Source organism: Somniosus microcephalus, chromosome 17, assembly GCF_052327205.1.
Source record: "Somniosus microcephalus isolate GS21.2 chromosome 17, FLI_Smic_1.0, whole genome shotgun sequence".
NCBI lineage: Eukaryota > Metazoa > Chordata > Chondrichthyes > Squaliformes > Somniosidae > Somniosus > Somniosus microcephalus.
Window position 1 is genome coordinate 33445718 of NC_141003.1, and position 22132 is coordinate 33467849.

Genomic DNA, 22132 nt, shown 5'->3' on the forward strand with positions numbered 1-22132 from the left:
ATCGGCCTTCCCCCAATTTAGAACCTTTATTTCCGGTCCATCTTTGTCCTTTTCCATCACTACCTTAAATCTCACCAAATTATGGTCACTGTCACCAAAATGCTCTCCTAATGACACTTCTACCACTTGCCTGGCTACATTCCCTAGAATTAGGTCCAGTACCACCCCCTCTCTTGTAGGACTTTCTACATGCTGGCTCAAAAAGCTCTCCTGGATGCACTTTAAGAATTCCACACCCTCTAAGCCTTTCACACTCTGACTATCCCAGTTAATATTGGGGAAGTTGAAATCCCCTACTATTATTACCCTATTATTTCTACACTTCTGAGATTTGCCTACATATCTGTTCCTCTATCGCCCCCTGACTGTTTGGGGGCCTATAGTACACTCCCAGCAAAGTGCTTGCCCCCTTTTTGTTTTTAAGTTCTACCCATATGGCCTCATTCGAGGAACCTGCTACGATATCGGCCCTCCTTACAGCAGTAATTGACTCCTTGATTAATATTGCGACACCCCTTCCTCTTTTACACCCCCCTCTGTCTCGCCTGAAGATTCTATACCACAGAATATTGAGCTGCCAGTCCTGCCCCTCCCTCAACCATGTCTCTGTGATAGCAACAATATCATACTCCCATGTGTTCATCAACACCTTCAATTCATCTGCCTTACTCGCAAGACTCCTTGCATTAAAATAAATGCCATCCAGCCTTGCCATACTCCCTTGTGCCGGTACATATTTGCTTTGCCTTCCAGGCTGACTTGTTCTTCCTCCTATATTTGGCTGTGCATCACCCCCTACTATAGCTCCACTCTGTATCCCATCCCCCTGCCAAGTTAGTTTAAACCCCCCCCCCACAACAGTACTAGCAAATCTCCCCGCAAGGATGTTGGTCCCGTTCCGGTTCAGGTGCAACCCATCCGACTTGTACAGGTCCCACCTTCCCCAGAAGCAGACCCAGTGATCCAGGAAACTAAAGCTCTCCCTCCTGCACCAACTCTTTAGCACGCATTCATCTGCTCTATCCTCCTATTCCTATACTCACTAGCACATGGCACCGGGAGTAATCCAGAGATTACAATCTTTGAGGTCCTGCTTTTTAATCTGCTACCTAGCTCCCTAAATTCTTGTTGCAGGACCTCATCCCTCTTTCTACCCATGTCGTTGGTAGCAATGTGAACCACGACCTCTGACTGTTTACCCTCCCCCTTCAGAATGCCTTTCAGCCATTCAGTGACATCCTTGACCCTGGCACCAGGGAGGTAACATACCATCCTGGAGTCACGTCTGCAGTCACAGAAACGTCTATCTGTTCCCCTTATGATAGAGTCCCCTAGCACTATTGCTCTCCCACTCTTTTGCCAATAGATGCATCATAGAAGCTATTCTAATGTACAACCACAGGCACCAAACCACCCAATTCCTGAGCAAAACTGCAAACTATTTAACAGTTCATCTAACTCCCAGACTCAAAATCAACTGAAGTCTGCAAAATTACACTCTGCGTATCTGGCCACATGATTTTCCCAACAACTGCCTATAATTTTCTGTTTATTTTCCTGTGACAATCACTAGCCCAAATTATAAGGGAATTATGATGGTATAAAACAGGTAATTATGAACCTACTGTACATTACATTGATTTTCATGCATGTTTTCTGTCTCCATCGAGGCCAGAAAATATACATAAAGAAAAGGCACGTTGTTAACAATGTTGGATTTATTTTTCAGATTTAACTGGAGTTACTATACCTGACTGAACAAGGAGTGTTAACACCTTAAGGCCAAGCAGCAGTATGGTGGGATGAAAATTGTAAGTCAACAACAAATTCAGGATCTGTCTAAAATATAAATGAAGAAAAAAAAAGACATCAAATATTGCAATAAAAAACATTTTAAAAAAGGAGCAATTTCAAAATGAAATACTTTCAGATGCTACTGGTAATCTATTTTTTTTTATTGCAACTGTAATCAAGATCCCTCCTTCCCTGGTAGCTAAAGTGCAGTGCTAAGCCATAGAAATACCAGAAGGTCTGTGCTGAGTTAGCCAATTTCAGTCAAATCAGTTGTACTGCCACAAACACTTACAGCACCCATGGGCAAGGGAAGGAAAATTTAAAAAAAAAGTCACCAAGACTTCCCACTCCAGGAACTGCTGCTGAAAACATGGACAATCTTGAGGGCACCAGGGTGCTTGGTCAAGTTGCTTTCTTGATGAAACATTCAGCAATTGGTCTCCATTTGACCAGTTCTGAAGTGGGAATTGTTTTATTCCATTCAAATTTCACTGCACAGAATCAAGCATGGTTGTAAAGTGCTCTGCAGAAGAATAGTGTACTGACACTCACTATCCAGACTCATACGGGAAGAATGGTCACATGGGGGAGCTACTAGAGGCCTGTGGTACCACACCCCATCAAGAGACAGCACCTTCAGGATTGCAGAGAAGAAAATTGGTGGGAAAGCAAATAAAAATAAAGTACAATGTGAAATATTCTATACAAGTATTAACGGTGATTACGAGCCACATAAATATAGGCAAGAGCATGTCAACAGTTCAATCCACATCTTTGAGTTGCAACTGTGCTAGAAAAAGAAAAAAAAAGCAGTTTAGGTTCACAAACCTAGAAGAGGTTTTTAATTGGTAAAAGTAATGAGTGGCAAGGAAATGAGAGTCTGCATGTACACATGTGCAAGAGAACAGAAAGCAGTTCATTACATATATAGGTACAGAGGGGGAAGTGTCAGTTAAATCAACAAAAGTTGAAAAAAGTAACAGAAAAATTAAGTAGCCACATAAGTACAAGAAAACTCCAATCAGTTAAAAGGGAAGCCATCAAGTAATGAAGATTCTAAGCAATATAAAATGGGAAGATATATGCAGTTGTGAACATTGAGGAGAAGAAAAAAGGTAAGTGAAAGAGGGGGGAAAAAAGAACAAGTCACTAAGAATTAAGTATAGAAGAATCAAGTTGTGACACAGTGGAATAGAAAAGGTGCAAAAAACAATGAAGAGTGGAATGAGAGGAATGAGCCATGGGCAAGAAACTAGGGTAAGTGAGCAAAGAATCTGAACCTTAAATTAGAAAGGAAGACTGCAATAGCAGATCTGAGATTAAATGGGGTGATCCCAATGTCAGATAAAAGACTGAATTATATAAATGTTTAAGCCACACTGTAAAGTTAACCATTTGTACTAACAATAAGCTGTAATTTCAAATGCTTTTAAACATTAATCATGAATTTACGATAACACTGCTCCAATCAGTTGGAGGATATTCTGTTTTATATTGACAGGAGTATTATACCATACAACACATAACTAGCTAAACTCCATGGCTTATCACATGAGGAGTCATGACCAAATGCCATGTTTGGGTCAAGCGGGGTTAGAGGACAGAGCTGGTTAGGTGCATAGATGTAATTCAGTGCCCTACATTCTGTCCTTATCTTTATATAGTTCCATTAATACATCCCTATGTCCACATTTATAATGGAAAGTACCTATGTAACTTGTCACACTGTAATTAGACACTTCCACCAATCTTAAAAGATCCCAAAGTACTATTCAAAGAGGAACTGAAAGTTAAGGAACTGAAAGCTCTTCTGGTGTACTGCAAATTTACTTTTAGAATATGAACATCAATTCTAATTATGTTGGAATTATTTCACATACATTTCATCCTTGTCATGTGAATGGAGAAAATACTTACTGATGCACTCCAAGAACATCCCAGTCTTTTCCCACGTCTTGGGGTGCAGCCAATTTGTTAATTATGTCTGGACAGAGCTCAATCAGTTTACAGAGTAAAGACCAACCTGCCTGGTCAAAGTAAAAAAAGCACATCCATGAAGCTCATTAACATACATTTATTTCTGTTCATTTTACCATTTGTCAGCAGTACAATTTCAAACCTGCTTAGTATTCGGTTGTAAAATACACAATAGAGATATAATTCATCAGGGAACGGTAGCGTAGTGCTAATGTCACTGTGCTAGTAAGCCAGAGGCCTGGACTAATGATCCAGAGACGCAAGTTCAAATCCCACCACAGCAGCTGGGGAATTTAAACTCAGTTAATTAAATAAATCTGGTATAATTATTACTATCAGTAATGATAACCATGAAACTATCGGATTGTCGTAAAAACCCGTCTGGTTCATTAATTTCCTTTAGGGAAGGAAATCTGGCCTATATGTGACTCCAGACCCACAGCAATGTGGTTGACTTTTAATTGGCCTCTGAAATGGCCTAGCAAGACACTCCGTTGCAGCAAACTGCTACAAAACCAAATAATAAAAAATGAAACAGGATTGACTTCAGCACCGGCTACAGACACGACAGCAGCACACCCAGCCCAGTCAGCCCTGCAAAGTCCTCCTCACCAACATCTAGGGACTTGTGCCAAAATTGGGAAAGCTGTCACACAGACATAATCATACCTTTCAGCTAATGTCCCAAACTCCTCCATCACCATCCCTGGGTATATCCTGTTCCACCGGCAGGATAGACCCACCAGGGGTGGCGGCACAGTGGTATACAGTCGGGAAGGAGTGGTCCTCGGATTCCTCAACATTGACTCCGGAGTCTCATGGCTTCAGGTCAAGCATGGGCAAGGAAACCTCCTGCTGATTACCACCTACCGGCCTCCATCATCTGATGAATCAGTACTCCGCCATGTTGAACGCCACTTGGAACAAGCACTAAGAGTAGCAAGGGCACGGAATGTACTCAGGGTGGGGGACTTCAATGTCCATCACCAAATGTGGCTCGGTAGCACCACTACTGACCGAGCCCCGAAGGTCATAGCTGCTAGTTTGGGCCTGCAACAGGTGGTGAGAACACCAACACGAGGGAAAACCCTACTTGACCTCATCCTCACCAATCTATCTGTCGCAGATGCATCTGACCATGAGAGTATTGGTAGCAGTGACCACCGCACGGTCATTGTGGAGAAGAAGCCCCGTCTTCACACTGAGGACATCCTCCATCATGTTGTGTGGCACTACCACCGTGCTAAATGGGATAGATTGAGAACAGATCTAGCAGCTCAAAACTGGGCATCCATGAGATGCTGTAGGCCATCAGCAGCAGCAGAATTGTGTTCCACCACAATCTGTAGCCTCATGGCCCGGCATATCCCTCGCTCTACCATTACCATCAAGCCAGGGGACCAATCCTGGTTCAATAACGAGCATGCCAAGAGCAGCACCAGGCATAGCTAAAAATGAGGTGCCAAGCTGGTGAAGATGCAACACAGGACTACATGCATGCTAAAAAGCAGAAGCAGCATGCTATAGACAGGGCTAAGCAATCCCACAATCAATGGATCAGATCAAAGCTCTGCAGTCCTGCCACATCCAGTCATGAATGGTGGCGGACCATTAAACAACTAATGAGAAGAGGAGGCCCCATGAATATCCCCATCCTCAATGGTGGTGGAGCCCAGCATGTGAGTGCAAAAGACAAGGCTGAAGTGTTTACAACCATCCTCAGCCAGAAGTGCAGAGTGGATGTTCCATATCGGCCTACTCCCGAGGTCCCCACCATCACAGAAGCCAGTCTTCAGCCAATTCGATTCACTCCATGTGATATGAAGAAACGGCTGAGCGCACTGGATACAGCAAAGGCTATGGGCCCTGACAACATCCCGGCTATCGTGCTGAAGACTGGTGCTCCAGAACTAGCTGCACCTCTAGCCAAGCTGTTCCAGTACAGCTACAACACTGGCATCTATCCGACAATGTGGAAAACTGCCCAGGTATGTCCCGTCCACAAAAAGCAGGACAAATCCAACCCGGCCAATTACCGCCCCATCAGTTTACTCTCAATCATCAGCAAAGTGATGGAAGGTGTCATCTACAGTGCTATCAAGCGGCACTTACTCACCAATAGCCTGCTCACTGATACCCAGTTTGGGTTCCACCAAGACCACTCGGCTCCCGACCTCATTACAGCCTTGGTCCCAACATGGACAAAGGAGCTAAATTCCAGAGGTGAGGTGAGAGTGACATCAAGGCAGCATTTGACCGAGTGTGGCATCAAGGAGGCCTAATAAAACTGAAGTCAATGAGAATCAGGGGGAAAACTCTCCACTGGCTGGAGTCATACCTAGCACAAAGGAAGATGGTTGTGGTGATTGAAGGTCAATCATCACAGCCCCAGGACATCGCTGCAGGAGTTCCTCAGGGCAGTGTCCTAGGCCCAACCATCTTCAGCTGCTTCATCAATGACCTTCCCTCCAACATAAGATCAGAAATGGGGATGTTTGCTAATAACGGCACAGTGTTCAGTGCCATTCACAACTCCTCAGATAATGAAGCAGTCCATGCACGCATGCAACAAGACCAGGCTTGGGCTGATAAGTGGCAGGTAACATCGCACCACAGAAGTGCCAGGCAATGACTATCTCCAACAAGCGAGAGTCTAAACACCGCCCCTTGACATTCAATGGCATTACTATCGCCGAAACCCCCACCATCAACATCCTGGGGGTCACCATTGACCAGAAAATGAACTGGACTAGCCACATAAATTCTGTGGGAACAAGAGCAGGGCAGAGGCTAGGTATTCTGCGGTGAGTGTTTCACCTCCTTGACTCAGCAAAGCCTTTCTACCATCTACAAGGCACAAGTAAGGAGTGTGATGGAATACTCTCCACTTGCCAGGATGAGTGCAACTCCAACAACACTCAAGAAGCTGGACACCATCCAGCCCGCTTGATTGGCACTCCATCCACCACCGGCGTACCGTGGCTGCAATGTGTACCATCTACAAGATGCACTGCAGCAACTCGCCAAGGTTTCTTTGGCAGCACCGCCCAACCCTGCGACTTCTTCCACCTAGAAGGACAAGGGCAGTAGACGCATGGGAACACCCCCACCTCCAAGTTCCCCTCTAAGTCACACATCATCCTGACTTAGAAGTATATCGCCGACCCTTCATCGTCTTGCTGGGTCAAAATCCTAGAACTCCCTGCCAAACAGCACTGTGGGAGTACCTTCACCTCACGGACTGCAGCAATTCAAGGCGGCGGCTCACCACCACCTTCTCAAGGGCAATTAGGGATGGGCAATAAATGCTGGCCTTGCCAGTGACGCCCACATCCCATAAAAACTAATTTAAAAAAAGTCCAGGCTATTTTGGTAAGGACAAATTTCCATTACGGGACACGTGGTGTCCATGGAAAACATTTGGCAAACTTTTTAGAGTTGGCGAGTGACACTTGTGCACGACATGCACAAGTGAAATGCTAACGTTTCCACGTGGTTCATGCTACTTAAGTTGTGCAAATCAATACATGCAACACTTCATGAAGAATTTGCTTCTTTTAGGAATAAAAAGGTATGGATCATTTTAAAACTTGAGCCATACATTGACCTTGGATGGTGAAACAAAACTGGGCCAAAACAAACCTATTAACTACCAGTCACACGCCATCATATCTTTAAGTGACATAAACAGAAAGTAGGTCATAATAAATAAAAAAAGGTCACAGCCTACCTGTTGAATACTGGAAACGTCGGTAAAAGATTCCAGAACTATCAGCAACGGCGTGTGGACGTTCTTATTTCCGAATAAAATCGAGGCTATTTAAAATGTAAACAACCAGATGACATGACAGATCTATCTTCTGATAATGGATTTTTTTTAATGTATATACAAATTCTCACACCAACATCGCGCACTTACCATTTTGAACGGCGGTGAGTTGACTCAAGTCCTCCAAAATCTGAAGCAGAGTGTCGACTTGCTTCCCCTGCTCTACGTTTTGGAGACGAACGATGAGTTTTTTAAGGTTTTCTTCCTGTTGCTCCGAGTCCGCCATGGTTTGTCGACAATTTCAATATTGGACACTTTCCATTTTTATACGAAGACAAAACCATCTGATGGTTAACAGCGTTCTGGGTTTGACCAGGCCCTTCCTTCCTTCAAAAGTGGTTAGGATATGACTGCTCGGGCCTCGGCCATAGTGGTGCTGCTCAAAATAATTTTTAAAAACTGAGAGAGTTACAAAAGTTTCCGATCCTGCTGCAAGGACTTTCCGAGCAGTGGCTTCACCACACCAGCTGGGTTCCGCTGTTACTCGCCAGCTATCGGCAACCTTGGTTGCGCCCTTCTGATTTTCTTTTAAGTATCACAGGCAACAGCTCCATTTGTTTCTAAAAATAAAATCGGCATTGGTGTTGTTGGAAGTCCAAAGCCGGCGTCAAATGGCAGGCCGTGCCGTCAGAAACTGCAGAAAATGAACTCCCTTGGTTGCAGCAACCGAAGGAAATTTGGCAAGTTGCCAAGGCCCTCACAACGTAACACCAGAATAAAGCACAACAGCCATCATGAGTTATACTTTATCTCCCCAGTTTATCAATTAAGTTACCACTTGCTTGGCACCTTACTCTACAATTTACTATTTTAGTCAGGCTGACGTCTGACGCAGGAAGAAACCAGTCACGTTTCAGAGGCTCCAATTCGAGTCACAGAGAAGGTTACACCCATCTGTGGGGTTTCCTTTTCCCACAAATGAATTGCAGCTCAATCAAAACATTTCTGTTTGACCTATAAATGCACTAAATTTGATTTGAGCACATAATCCAGACTGAGATTCCAGTGTAGTACTGAGGGAGTACTGCACTGTTGGAGGTGCCATCCTGTCAGTGAGAGGTTGAACTGAGGCCATGCTCTCTCAGGTGGACCTGAAAGATTCCATGGCATTATTTCGAAGAAGAGTAGTGGAGTTCTGCCCGGTGTCCTGGTCAGTATTTATCCCTGATCAACATCACTATCAAACAGATTATCTGGTCATTATCTGCCACATTTCCTACATGTCAACAGTGACTACACTTTAAAAAAAGTACTTTGTGGCTGTGAAGCGCTTTGGGAAGGCCGGAGGTCGTGAAAGGCGCTATATAAATGCAAGTTCTTACTTTCTTTAATATGTCATTTACAGACAGAACAGTTGATTTCTATAGAGTTGAAAGGAGGTTATCAATTTTCTTATAAAAATACTGTATTTTAGGTAAGGGGCACTATATACCAGGAATGCTCAACCGTTTGGGGCTGGAGACACAGGCCAAAATGAGTGAGTAGGCCATCTGTGATTGAGGCAGAAATATGAGCCCCCATACATAAAAATGCAAGTCCCCATACACACAAATATCAAGATCTCCAAAAATGAGACCAACATACACAAAAATGCAAGACTGCTCACACAAACAATTCAAGCCCTCCCCCAATTCCCTACCCGCCCCCACCATCCTAGATTAAAATAAAAGGGATACTGACTTAGCAGATTTTGGTTTGATGGTCGGTAATGTGAAGGGGAAGTGAAAATAAAATCTTGAAAGCATATGCCCGGACAATGACGACTTACAGTTAACATTTATATTCATTTGGAAGGGTGTTATATGGAGGCTGCAGTGAGTAGGAGTTGAAAGAAAAGATGAATGGCCAAAGATGTCTTGAGAAGGAGAAGGGGAGCCATGTGATAGAGAAATGGTCTGTGATCTGCATTGGTGTTGGGTGGTTGGAAAGGCTGATGTACAGGACAACAGAGATTCTTGCTATCAAATCAGAGAGAGAAGCTGGGAAACTTAGATTTGCAAGTTTTGCAACTAAGTTGAGAGTGTAATTTGCAGGTTCTGGCAGTAATCAGGCGACGAGCTTTGCAAGAAGTATACTTAGGAACACAGGAACAGAAGTAGGCCATTAAGCCCCTCGAGCCTGTTCTGCCATTCAGTGAGATTATGGCTGATCTGTATCCTAACTCCATCCACCCGCCTTGGCTCTATATCCCTTTATACCTTTGGCTAGCAAAAATCAATCGATCTCAGATTTAAAATTATTAACTGAGCTAGCATCTACTGCTTTTTGTGGGAGAGAGTTCCACACTTCTACCACCCTTTGCATGTAGAAGTGTTTCCTAACTTCTCAACTGAATGGCCTGGCTCTAATTTTAAGGTTATGTCCCCTTGTCCTAGGTTCCCCACCAACAGAAAAAGTTTCTCTCTATCTACCCTCTCAATTCCTTTCAAAATCCTAAAAAAACAATCAAATCACCCCTTAACATTCTATATTCCAGGGAATACAAGCCTAGTTTATATAATCTCTATTCATAATCAAACCCATGGAGCCCGAGTAACATTTTGGTGAATCTGTGCTGCACTCCTTCCAAGGCCAATATATCCTTTCTAAGGTGCAGTGCCCAGAACTGTGCACAGTACTCCCAATGTGATCTAGCCAGAGCTTTGTATAGCTATAGCAAAACTTCCTCCCCTTTATATTCTAGCCCTCTAGTTACAAAGGCTAACATTCCAGTGGCCTTTTTTATTAATTTTTGTGCCTTACTACATTTTAGTGATCTGTGTACTGTACATGGACCCCCACTGTTCCTAGCTTTTTGCCATTTAAAAAATATTCGGATCTATCCTTTGTAGGTCCAAAATGGATGACCTCATACTTACCAGCATTGAAATCCACCTGCCACAGTTTTGCCACAGTCACTTAATCTATCAATGTCTCTTTGTAATTTTATGCTCCCGTCTACAATCCTTACTATTCCACCAATCTTTGTGTCATCGGCAAACTTGGATATATGGCTCTCTAGTGTGTTAACTAAGTCATCAATTAATATTGGGCCAGAAATTCGGGTCGGAGGCTTCCCACAGGTGCAAGCCCCCGACCTGCACTTACCTAACGCGCCTGCCGTTGTGCTGTGGGCCCGCATGGGATTCCGATCCTGGGCCTCCTTCAGCTGCCGGCGCGCAGTGCTTGCGTATCCCAGGGGCGCAGTTAGTTCGAAGCATCCCCTGGGATCACATGGGCCATGGAGAGCCAATCGTAGCAGGGAATCTCTATTCATAGATTTGACAGGAAAACCTGTCAAATCTATGAATAGAGATCGGCCCCAAAACCTAACTAAAACTTAAAATACATTTTTTTTAATCACATTTTTAAAATAGCTATAAATTACATAAAATAACTAATTTAAACAATAATTTAAATTTTTGAAAAAATTAATTACAGTTTTTAATGGGGCTAAAAATAAACTTACCTTTCCTTAAAGTATTTAAAAATAATAAACCTGTGGAAAAAATGTTTTAATTTTACTTAATTCACCGCTTACCTTGTTAAAAGCAAGCCTTGCAACTGCTTTTTAAACACGCAGCTGCTAGGGACTTACCCTCCCGGAGAAACCTGTAAAAAAAAATGGAAGTTCCAGGCGTACGCGCTGCCTCTCCGGTGCACGCATTCGATCTGTGAACCCCTTCAAGGGAACGGAAGTTCCGGTTTCCAGTGCATGCGCAGTGCATGCACGAAACCGGCACTTTCGTTGGCCCTACGCGTGAGTACCCAGCGCGTACCCACCCGTGGGGACCCGAATTTCTGGCCCAGTATAAATAGTTGAGGCCTCAGCACAGATCCTTGTGGGACACCACGATTCACTTCCTTCCAATTAAGGCACATACCCATTATCCATACTCTCTGGGCTTGATTTTAATTCCCGAGGCGGGTTGGAGTCGGGTTGCCTGGTGGGCGGGTTCTGGAGCCGCTTCTGGTGGGATCAGCTGCTGATGTCCGAGTTTGATTTAATGAGCTTGTTGATTTCAATGGGGCTCGCTGGCCGGTCCAATGAGTGCGATCGGGTCGGCTGGCAGCCTCTAATGATGTCATCATAGCAGCTGCATTTAAAGCTGCCATTCAGCCTAAGCTTTCCATTGTGGATTCCTGGACTCATTGATATTGATTTATATGCAATGACTTCTTCCAGAGGCAAGGCAGCTCCTTGATTTAATGATGACTCCCTCCATGCTCTTGTGGATGCTGTCAGAGGGCGCAGGGAGATTCTTTTCCCTCCTGATGGCCGGAGGAAGCCTCTTCAGCAGACCAAGGCAGCCTGGCTGCATATTGCTGAGGAGGTCAGCGCAAGGTCCATATGTTCACACTCATGGATCCAGTGCCGAAAAAGGTTTAATGATCTTGTGCGAACATCAAGTAAGTATCCCATCACACTTGCCTTCAATCTGCTTCCCTTATCTTCTCATCACCAGCACTCTGCGTTGTAAGCCGGCTCCTCCACATACCACCTTACCCTTACTTCCATTGCACCCTTACCTATCCATCTCTGTCTCTACACTGAATCACTTCAGCATCCTGCCTATGCACCCCTTAGACTCACACTCACTGTCAGGCAGTGACAACTGACAACGCACAGGGAGCTAGCTTCCTCTTGGCACCTTACCCCATCTTTGTCTCCCTCAATGGTAGGGATTAATCACACTCACTCCATCACTGTGGCTGAAACACCGCTTGTGTCCCTCCTTGCAGGAAAGGATAGCCCACAATAAGAGGGAGAGAGCAATGACTGGAGGAGGAACATCTACCCTAGCCACATTGACCAGTGCTGAGGAGGCTGCATACAAAATTGTTGGAGGTGGCGAGGACCTGGAAGTGGGCGATGGAGAGATGGGCACACTAGAGGAAGCTGGTGACATGACAGAGTTTCATGCCTCTCAGACTGCAATGGCATATAATGTTCATAGAGAATCGAGTTGTATCATCTGCTCAAAAGGATGTGCCTGCTACATCAATATCAGATGTCTAAATCATGCCTTTACTCTCCCACAGGACCATCGAGCGCCCCCTTCCCCACGATCCAGGACGAAGAGCCGGACAATTCCTCAGAGGAACCTGAAGCCTCTGAGGGAGCAGCATCACCAGGACTCAGTGCACCCAGCACCAGCACACCTCAGTGCGGGCCTCGTGAGTTAGAGTAGTGTTGCCACCTGATCTATCACAGCACACAAGTGAGCATCAGCAGTGGAGAGTCCTCGGCGGAGGCCGCAGCAATCTCCTAGTTCTGTTGAACTGCATGCAGACGCTGTGCCTCTGTGGCCATCCAGAAAAAGAGCGTTTCGGGAAATACAAGAATAAGTGCAGGAGTCTCTGGAAGGGTTTGCCTCCAGGGTTAGAGCGAGTGTGGCTAGAATGGAGGAGTCCATCTCTAACATCAGCACTGCCGTGGTGCAGGCAATGGCGCATGAACACACCACCATGGATAGGATGGCAACCTCTGTGGAAAGGCTGGCTACCTCAGTGGAAAGAATGGCTACCACCATGTAGGAAGTAACTCACCAGAGTCAGTAAAACATGGTGACTATTCAAAATAGAATGTCATCTCTGGAGGAGTGATGGGCAGCTATTGAGCAGAGAGACCAGAGCTTCATGGACGTCCTTGTGATGAGGACTGCCAGTGCAGATACAGGTCCTCATGGCCCCCCTGATGTGCAGCAAGGTGCTCTCCAGCCACTTGCCAGCACTGAGGTGCAGCTGACCCATGAGAGGGACGTTGTTGCCAAGACTCAAGAAAGTGTGGGCTCCTCTCAAAGCACTCGAACGACCATGCCACTGCGGAGCTCTCGGTCAGAGACCTACTCTGCGGAGACAACTGAGATGGTTGTTTCAGCCCCTGCACAGCCGCAAGAAGAGCAGACTGTTGAAGAGCCCTCCCAGGCTAAGCAGGTGCAGCATCCTAGTCAGCAAGCTGCCTCTACATCTGCTGAAGCCACAGGGGAAGCACCACGTAGAAGCACACGTAAGAGAAAGATTAAGCACCTATAGTCACAAGGGGACTCATTTAAGTGTTTTGTCTTTTTTTCTGACTGTTGTTGGTTTATTATCCTTTTGTGATGTGTAAAAGAAAAATTATGGCAAACAGTTGATTGTGTGGCCTATGCGTTCTAGGAAATGGCAAAAGCGCATTGAGGGATCAGGGTGACTTGCTTTGGTAATGCTGATGGTGAAAGTGATAAGAAATAACAGGGTATAGCAGAGATGATGTATGACATTGGACAAATGTCACCTGCAATTACAGAGCCTTATGATAGCTACCTATGATTGAAGAGTAAGCTTATGCTAATGTGACATGGCAGTGTGCATAGCCTGCTTGACGGGCAGCAGTGAACTGCTGGAATGCTGCCTTGGTCACAACAGGGCATGCAAGGCACCCGTCATCCTCTTCCTCCTTCTCTTCCCAGGAAGATCTGCGCTGAGCCACGCAGCTGCTGCTCCTCCGATTATGAGGACCAGGATGAGAGGGCATAAATTTTTCCCATCCCCTTGCTATAGATTTCATTTGAGGCAACAAGCTTGCAAGCGCACAGTCGAAGTGGCCTGAAATTATTCTATTCAGGTCACACTGCAGATGGGTGTCAGCGTGAACAGTCACAAGGTCAGTAGATGTGCAAAACTTATCCAATACCTACAACAGAAAATTCGTTGCATTTGAATGTCAGCCATGTTTCAGGGGTGCTTTTAAAGTGCTCCACCAATGCATACAAATCATCTTCTCCAGCAACTTGTTTCCTTGAACCTGGCCTGTTTCTGACAAGTCAGGAAACAGGAGCCAGAAGCACGAACATGGGAAACAACTCTAAAAATAGGATTAGCAAGGCAGTTAACAGGCTGTGGCAGGTTGGGCGTCTGAAGCCATTTTTTACAATTTTCGCGACAGACCCGCCTCCAAAGGGCTATTAAAATTGATCCCTCTGTCTTCTACCGCCCAACCAATCTCCTAACCAGGTCAATAATTTCCCATAAATTACATGAGCTTTAATTTTAACCAAAGGTCTCTTATGTGAAAGCTTATTGAATGCCTTCTGGAAGTCCATATAAACTACATCCATATATAATGCTCTGTCTACTGTTAGACATCTTGGAAAGTTAAAATAATTGAACTTCCTTATTTCTTAGAGCAAAAGACTTTCCGAGATAAACACAATAACAGATAGGCGCCACAGGCCAAAGCATGGCTACCTTCTACTTTTAATGTCTAAGTATTATCTACAAGAAATGCATGTGCAAGAAAATAAGTGACTATTAATAAAACTCCTCAAAGGATTCAAGAACAGTTAGATCCAGAAGTCTTTCTGAAGTAAACAGCAACAACTCTTTATATAAAGACTGTTTTCAAAGGAGTCGCAAACAGATACATCATGAGGTCTTATCTGTGACATGTATCTTTGATGTAGGCAAACTAAGGTGTACAAAGGAGCACGGTTTTCAACAGTTATTTGGAGAGCTCGGAAAATAGATAACAGAAACTGAATATAGTGAATAGTTGAGGCCTCAGCACAGACAGAGCCTTGTGGGACACCACGAGTCACTTCTTTCCAATTCAGATCAGATGTAAAGGGGGACCTTATGGCTGTTCCAAAGACATTTTAAACACGAGCTGGGAGGAGTTTGAGCAGGCACTGAAGAATGTGTGCCAGCTTAAACAAAAATATAGCAGACAGAAAATGTTCCTGTTCTTGCAGAAGCAAAAACATAGGAGACAGAAAACATACCTGTTGCAAAGGGCTTTGTCAGGGAAGAGTCGCCCTTTGGCAGCAGCATGATCAGACACAGGCTGATAATAGGTTCTTGAAGGCAGAAATAGAGGAGGAGTGCGATGCAGTCAGGGTCCACGCTATACAAGCTACTAATTCCTTCTTGGCAAGTCATGACGCTATGGAGTGAGTGCATGCTGAGGGAGAGGAGCTGGAAGATAAAATATGTCGCTTAGAAGGCGAGGTAGACAGACTACAGAAAGAAAAGATGCTGGAAAAAGTGTGCCAAAAGAAAAAAAAGACAGTGAGATTAAAAAGAAACTGACAAGACATGTTAGACATTCTGAATGGGAGCTGGGTGAAACAAAAACAGTGGCAAGACGGTTGTTAGAATATGCGGCCTACTTCTGTGTGCAGAGAAGTGAGGCCAAAGTGGATGATCCCATAAAAGAGGAAGAACAGTCTGAGGTGTTCATGAATTTGGTAAAGGAAGCTGAGGTTAAGAAACTGATGAATAAATAAACAGAGATAAAAGCAATGTGAGCAGCTTGCTCAGAAGCACTTAAAGTTTCTGTTGGAATGGGCTATCTCAAAACTGATAAGATGTTCAGTGAAAAGCTAAAATGTGGAGTTGTAAGCATGGCCAAAAAGGTTTGGAGTTGGAATGTTGAAACCAGTAGTGAGAGAGGCAGTGAACCAAGAAAAGGACTGGGACCTTTGACTGGATATTAAGTCACCCCTGCACCCTTTATTCTATGTCACTACACCCCTCTCATATACCAGCAGAGAAAGGTAAGAATTGTGCAGGAGGTAACAGGCCTGGGTGAGGACACGGACTGTGAGCTTGAAACTTTGAATCGGGACAGAATAGGATTAATTAGCAAAAATCAGAAATTGAAAATTGGTTTAAGTGAAAAAAGGATAAATTAGTCAATGATTTAATAAAAAAGGGGAAGATCATATCTCTTTTCTACTGTACTACAAAAGTTCTTTTTGTTTTCAGTGTACCTCTTTGAAAATCTTGTGTGAATGTTTCTGTCTCTTTAAAAAGCCTGTGTGCTTGGTTCTGTCTCGTTAAAAAAGCTGGTGTGAATGTTTCTGTGTCACTGGCTGTGGCTCCACCCTCTTTTTCAAGCTGTATTCTGTTCAGTTTATGATATTGGTATGAATTAAATTCGAGTTATTGAGATTAACTAATGTATTAAATTGTGAAAAACAGACTTTTATTCGGGCCATGGTAAAATTCTGGCTGTTGTAAATTGTGTGAAAGTCTCTAGTTTTGGACATGAGATTATCACATAAACAATTGGCATTTTTAAATTCCTGATCCATGCCAAGGGCTCAATGATTTGAGGTGATTCTGATTGTTTAATCATCTTGGTGATCCTGGAATGTGACAGCTGTGAGCAAACTGGCAGCACCCTTTGATCTTTGACTGTGGGCAAACCAAAGAGATTTGGGGGGAAAAGGAAGGATTAAAGGACCTACTGCTATCTCTATGACAACAATCTGGAGACATCTTGTCATTGGATTCTACCACAGAATTGTTTCATAGAATGTTTAGAATGAATAGTGATGATTTCTGTTTTGACAGATTTTCAATTTCTAGGGATAGATAAAAATTGGTCACATTTTTCTGCCTTCATGGCTCATGCTTTGAAAATTGGAAGAAAAAGAGAAGCTGAAATTTATTTCTGAATTGAATTGTATTAGGATCCTTGTGCAAATATTAAAGGCACAACTCTTTGAAAAAGTAATAGCGTTTGCTTCTTTTTCATGTGAAAAAGTTTTTTTTACAGTCAGAAATGGGAGAATTTATAATGGGGAACAAGGAAATGGCAGAGCAATTAAACAAATACTTTGGTTCTGTCTTCACGGTAGAGGACACAAATAACTTCCCAGAAATGCTAAGGAACCAAGGGTCTAGTGAGAAGGAGGAATTAAAGGAAATTAGTATTAGTAAAAAAAATAGGGCTCGAGAAATTAATGGGACTGAAAGCTGATAAATCCCCAGGGCCTGATAATCTGCATCCCAGAGTACTAAAAGAGGTAGCCATGGAAATAGTGGATGCATTGGTTGTCATCTTCCAAAATTCTATAGATTATGGAACAGTTCCTGCAGATTGGAGGGTGGCAAATGTAACCCCACTATTTAAAAAAGGAGGGAGAGAAAACAGGGAACTACAGACCGGTTAGCCTAATATCAGTAGTATGGAAAATGCTAGAGACTATTATAAAGGATGTGATAACAGGACACTTAGAACATATCAACAGGATTAGACAAAGTCAACATGGATTTATGAAAGGGAAATCGTGTTTTGACAAACCTACTGGAGTTTTTTGAGGATGTAACTGGTAGAATAGATAAGGGAGAACCAGTGGACGTGGTGTATTTGGATTTTCAGGCCTTTGATAAAGTCCCACATAAGAGGTTAGTGTGCAAAATTAAAACACATGGGATTGGGGGTAATATACTGGCATGGATTGAAAATTGGTTAACAGACAGGAAACAGAGAGTAGAATAAATGGGTCTTTTTCGGGGTGGCAGGCAGTGACTAGTGGGGTACTGCAGGGATCAGTGCTTGGGCCCCAGCTATTCACAATATATATCAGTGATTTGGATGAGGGAACCAAATGTAATATTTCCAAGTTTGCTGACGACACAAAATTAGGTGGGATTGTGAGTTGTGAGGAGGACGCAAAGAGGCTTCAAGGCGATTTAGACAAGTTGAGTGAGTGGGCAAATACATGGCAGATGCAGTATAACGTGGATAAATGTGAAGTTATCCACTTCGGTAGGAAAAACAGATAGGCAGAGTATTATTTAAATGGTGATAGATTGGGAAATGTTGATGTACAGTACAAAGGGACCTGGGTGTTCTTGTACACCAGTCACTGAAAGCAAACATGCAGGTGTAGCAAACAGTTAGGAAGGTAAATGGTATGTTGGCCTTCATTGCAAGAGGATTTGAGTACAGGAGCAAGGATATCTTACTACAGTTAACACAGGGCCTTGGTGAGACCACACCTGGAGTACTGAGTGCAGTTTTGGTCTCCTTACCTAAGAAAGGATATACTTGCCATAGAAGGAGTGCAGCGAACGTCCACCAGACTGATTCCTGGGATGGCAGGACTGTTGTATGAGGAGAGATTGGGTCAACTAGGCCTGTATTCACTAGAGTTTAGAAGAATGAGAGGGGATCTCATTGAAACGTATAAATTTCTGACGGGGCTAGACAGACTGGATGCAGGGAGGATGTTTCCCCTGGTTGGGGGGTCTAGAACGAGGGGTCACAGTCTCAGGATACGGGGTAGGACATTTAGGACTGAGATGAGAAGACATTTCTTCACTCAGAGGTTGGTGAACCTGTGGAATTCTCTACCATAGAAGGCTGTGGAGGCCAAGTCACTGAATATATTTAAGGAGATATAGATTTCTAGACGCAAAAGGCGTCAAGGGGTATGGGGAGAGAGCAGGAATATGATATTGAGATAGAGGATCAGCCATGATCATATTGAATGGCGGAGCAGGCTCGAAGGGCCGAATGGCCTACTCCTGCTCCTATTTTTCTATGTTTCTATATAAAGTTTACTTGAAAGCTGTGAGCAGCTGTGTGATGCAAGCTGACACTGATTGATGATGTCTAGGTAAGTCTACTTTTCAAATGCAAAGAAATTAACTCTTTCCACAAGCAATTCTATTTTTTATTTGCTTTCTAGTATCAGATTAACTCTGCTTCAATTATCACTAGGCAACAACTTTTGCATTGCTGAATGTAAACATGTATCAGGCATTATTTAATTTGAGTGGGTGTCCCCCCATGGTGACAGAAGGGATCAGGAATTGACTGATGCAGAAGAGCCACAATGGATTTTACAACAGGGGACACTGGTTATTGGGACCGCATGAGTGTTGATGGTACAGGATTACCAAGATTAGTTCTTGACATGGAAGTAGCTTGACAGAGTTGCGGAACAACCTTTGCTGGAAAAGTGTTCGTCCAATAGGAGCTCCGCTAATGTTCAGAATTTAAGTTCTTATGTGCAGACATTGATGGATTTCGAATGTCACAGCGAGGTGACAAATTGAAGTTAAGATTTTGACTCTCATATGGTTGGATTTAACCTATTCAGAGTCGTTTATTAACTTCTGAGACAGATTTGTTGGGGCGGGGGGGCGGGAGGAAGATATAAGCGTTACATCCAAATGTGTTTGCAAGTACTTCTGTCTCCTTTGTAAAACCACCAAGCCTGGACATAATTTATTTTTGAAATTGAAATTGATTAGATAAATTGATATGAGTTGCTGTTCAAGCACTCGAGAGGGGAAATTTAGCTGAAGTTTAAGGGGATAATCAAATTTTATTTTTGGAAAAGAGTGGTCTAAGTGGTTCCTGTGTACCAAGGAAGAAAGTTTCTTTTGGGAGAAATAAAATTGAATATTGCCAAGTCCAGTCAGTCCAACAATACCAGTCCAGTTAGAACCTATTATGGTGTTGAGTGGGGAGACTGCTGTGTTAAAGATAAGTAGCATTCCTCATCTTGCAGACTGGATTGCGCACTTGAATGGGGATAATTTTGAAATGATAGAATGGGTGCAGGCACAATATAGCACGACATTTTGAAAAAGTAATCCAAGAAGAATTTAAGCAGAATGAACAAATATGTGTTGATAACTTGGATTCATTTTTAAAAATTCATTCATGGGATGTGGACGTCACTGGCAAGGTCAGCATTTATTGCCCATCCCTAATTGCGCTTGAGAAGGTGGTGGTGAGCCACCTTCTTGAACCGCTTCAGTCTGTGTGTTACGGAGGGAGTTCCAGGATTCTGACCCAGCGACGATGAAGGAACGGCGATATACATGTCCTAGTCAGGATGGCATGTGACTTGGGAGGGGAACTTGGAGGTGGTAGTGTTCCCATGCGCCTGCTGCCCATGTCCTTCTAGGTGGTAGAGTTCACAGTTTGGGAGATGCTGTCGAAGAAGCCTTGGCGAGTTGCTGCAGTGCATCTTGCAGACAGCACACACTGCAGCTACAGTACATTGGTGTGGGAGGGAGTGAATGTTTAAGGAGGTGGATGGTGTGCCAATCAAACAGGCTGCTTTGTCCTGGATGGTGTCACGCTTCTTGAGTGTTGTTGCAGCTGCACTCATCCAGGCAAATGGAGAGTATTCCATCACACTCCTGACTTGTGCCTTGCAGATGGAGGAAAGGCTTTGGGGAGTCAGGAGGTGAGACACTCGCCGCAGAATACCCAGCTTCTGACCTGCTCTTGTAGTCACAGTATTTATGTGGCTGGCCCAGTTCTGTTTCTGGTCAATGGCGACCCCCAGGATGTTGATGGTGGGGAATTTGACGATGGTAATGTCATTGAATGTCCAAGTGATATGGTGAGACTCCCTCTTCTTCGAGATAGTCATTGCCTGGCACTTGTGTGGCGTGAATGTTACTTGCCACTTATCAACCCAAGCTTCAATGTTGTCCAGATCTTGCTGCATGTGGGCACAGACTGCTTCATTATGAGAAGTTGTGAATGGAACTGAACACCGTGCAATCATCAGCGAACATCCCCACTTCTGACCTTATGACAGAGGAAAGGTCATTGGTGAAGCAGCTGAAAATGGCTGGGCCTAGGACACTACCCTGAGGAACTCCTGCAGCGATGTCCTGGGGGTGGGATGATTGTCCTCCAACAACCAGAACCATCTTCCTTTTTGCTAAATAAGACTCCAGCCAGTGGACAGCTATCCCCCCGATTCCCATTAATTTCAATTTTACTCAGGCTCCTTGATGCCACACTCTGTCAACTGCTGCCTTGATGTCAAGGGCAGTCACTCTCAACTCACCTTTGGAATTAAGCTCTTTTGTCCATGTTTGGACCAAGTCTATAATGAGGTCTGGCACTGAGAGGTCCCGGCAGAACCCAAACTGAGCATCAGTAAGCAGTTTATTGGCGAGTAAGTGCCGCTTCATAGCATTGTTGACAATACCTTCGCTAACTTTGCTGATGATTAAGAGTAGGCCAATGGGGCAGTTCAGAGGGCCGGATTAGATTTGTCCTGCTTTTTGTGGACAGGACATACCTGGGCTATTTTCCACTTTGTCGGGTAGATGCCAGTGTTGTAGCTGTACTGAAATAGCTTGGCTAGAAGCGCGGCTAGTTCTGGAGCACAAGTTTTCAGCACTGCAGCCTGTATTTTGTTGGGGTCCTTTGCTGTATCCAGTATGCTCAGCCATTTCTTGATGTCACGTGGAGTGAATTGAATTGACTGAAGACTGGCTTCTGTGATGGTGGGGACCTCAGGAGTAGGCCGAGATGGATCATCCACTCGGCACTTCTGGCTGAAGATGGTTGCAAACGCTTCAGCCGTGTCTTTTGCACTCACACGCTGGGCTCAGCCAGCATTGAGGATGGGGATGTTCGTGGAGGCTCCTGCTCCCGTTAGTTGTTTAATTGTCCACCACCATTCACGGCTGTACGTGGCAGGACTGCAGAGCTTTGACCTGATCCGTTGGTTGTGGGATTTCTTAGCTCTCTCTACAGCATGCCACTTTGGCTGTTTAGCGTGCATGTAGCGTTGTTGCTTCACCAGGTTGGCACCTCATTTTTAGGTACATGTGGTGCTGCTCATGCCATTCTCTTCTACACTCCTCATTTAACCAGGGTTGATCCCCTGACTTGATGGTAATGGTAGTGATGATATGCTGGGCCATGATGTTACAGATTGTGGTGGAATATAATTGTGCTGCTGCTGGTGGCCCACAGTGCCTCATTGATGCCCAGATCTGTTCTGAATCTATCCC

The 22132-nt window shown here is 44.2% G+C and overlaps 2 protein-coding genes across 3 annotated transcripts in view; one reads left to right on the plus strand and one right to left on the minus strand.

The window, feature by feature from the left end:
• Positions 1-8493, minus strand: part of LOC147105626 (leucine-rich repeat serine/threonine-protein kinase 2-like) — a 44300-nt gene extending 35807 nt beyond the window's left edge. The window contains exons 1-4 of the mRNA XM_086010174.1: positions 7691-8493; positions 7502-7587; positions 3712-3821; positions 1751-1839 (exon numbers count right to left, since the gene is read on the minus strand). Of these exons, the coding sequence (XP_085866300.1) occupies positions 1751-1839; positions 3712-3821; positions 7502-7587; positions 7691-7826 (421 nt within the window). The 5' untranslated portion in view covers positions 7827-8493. The remainder of the gene's footprint in view (positions 1-1750; positions 1840-3711; positions 3822-7501; positions 7588-7690) is intronic.
• The window catches only part of lrrk2 (leucine-rich repeat kinase 2), a 304627-nt gene that overhangs the window by 94128 nt on the left and 188367 nt on the right, over positions 1-22132 (plus strand). The gene's annotated exons all lie outside the window — the stretch shown is intronic.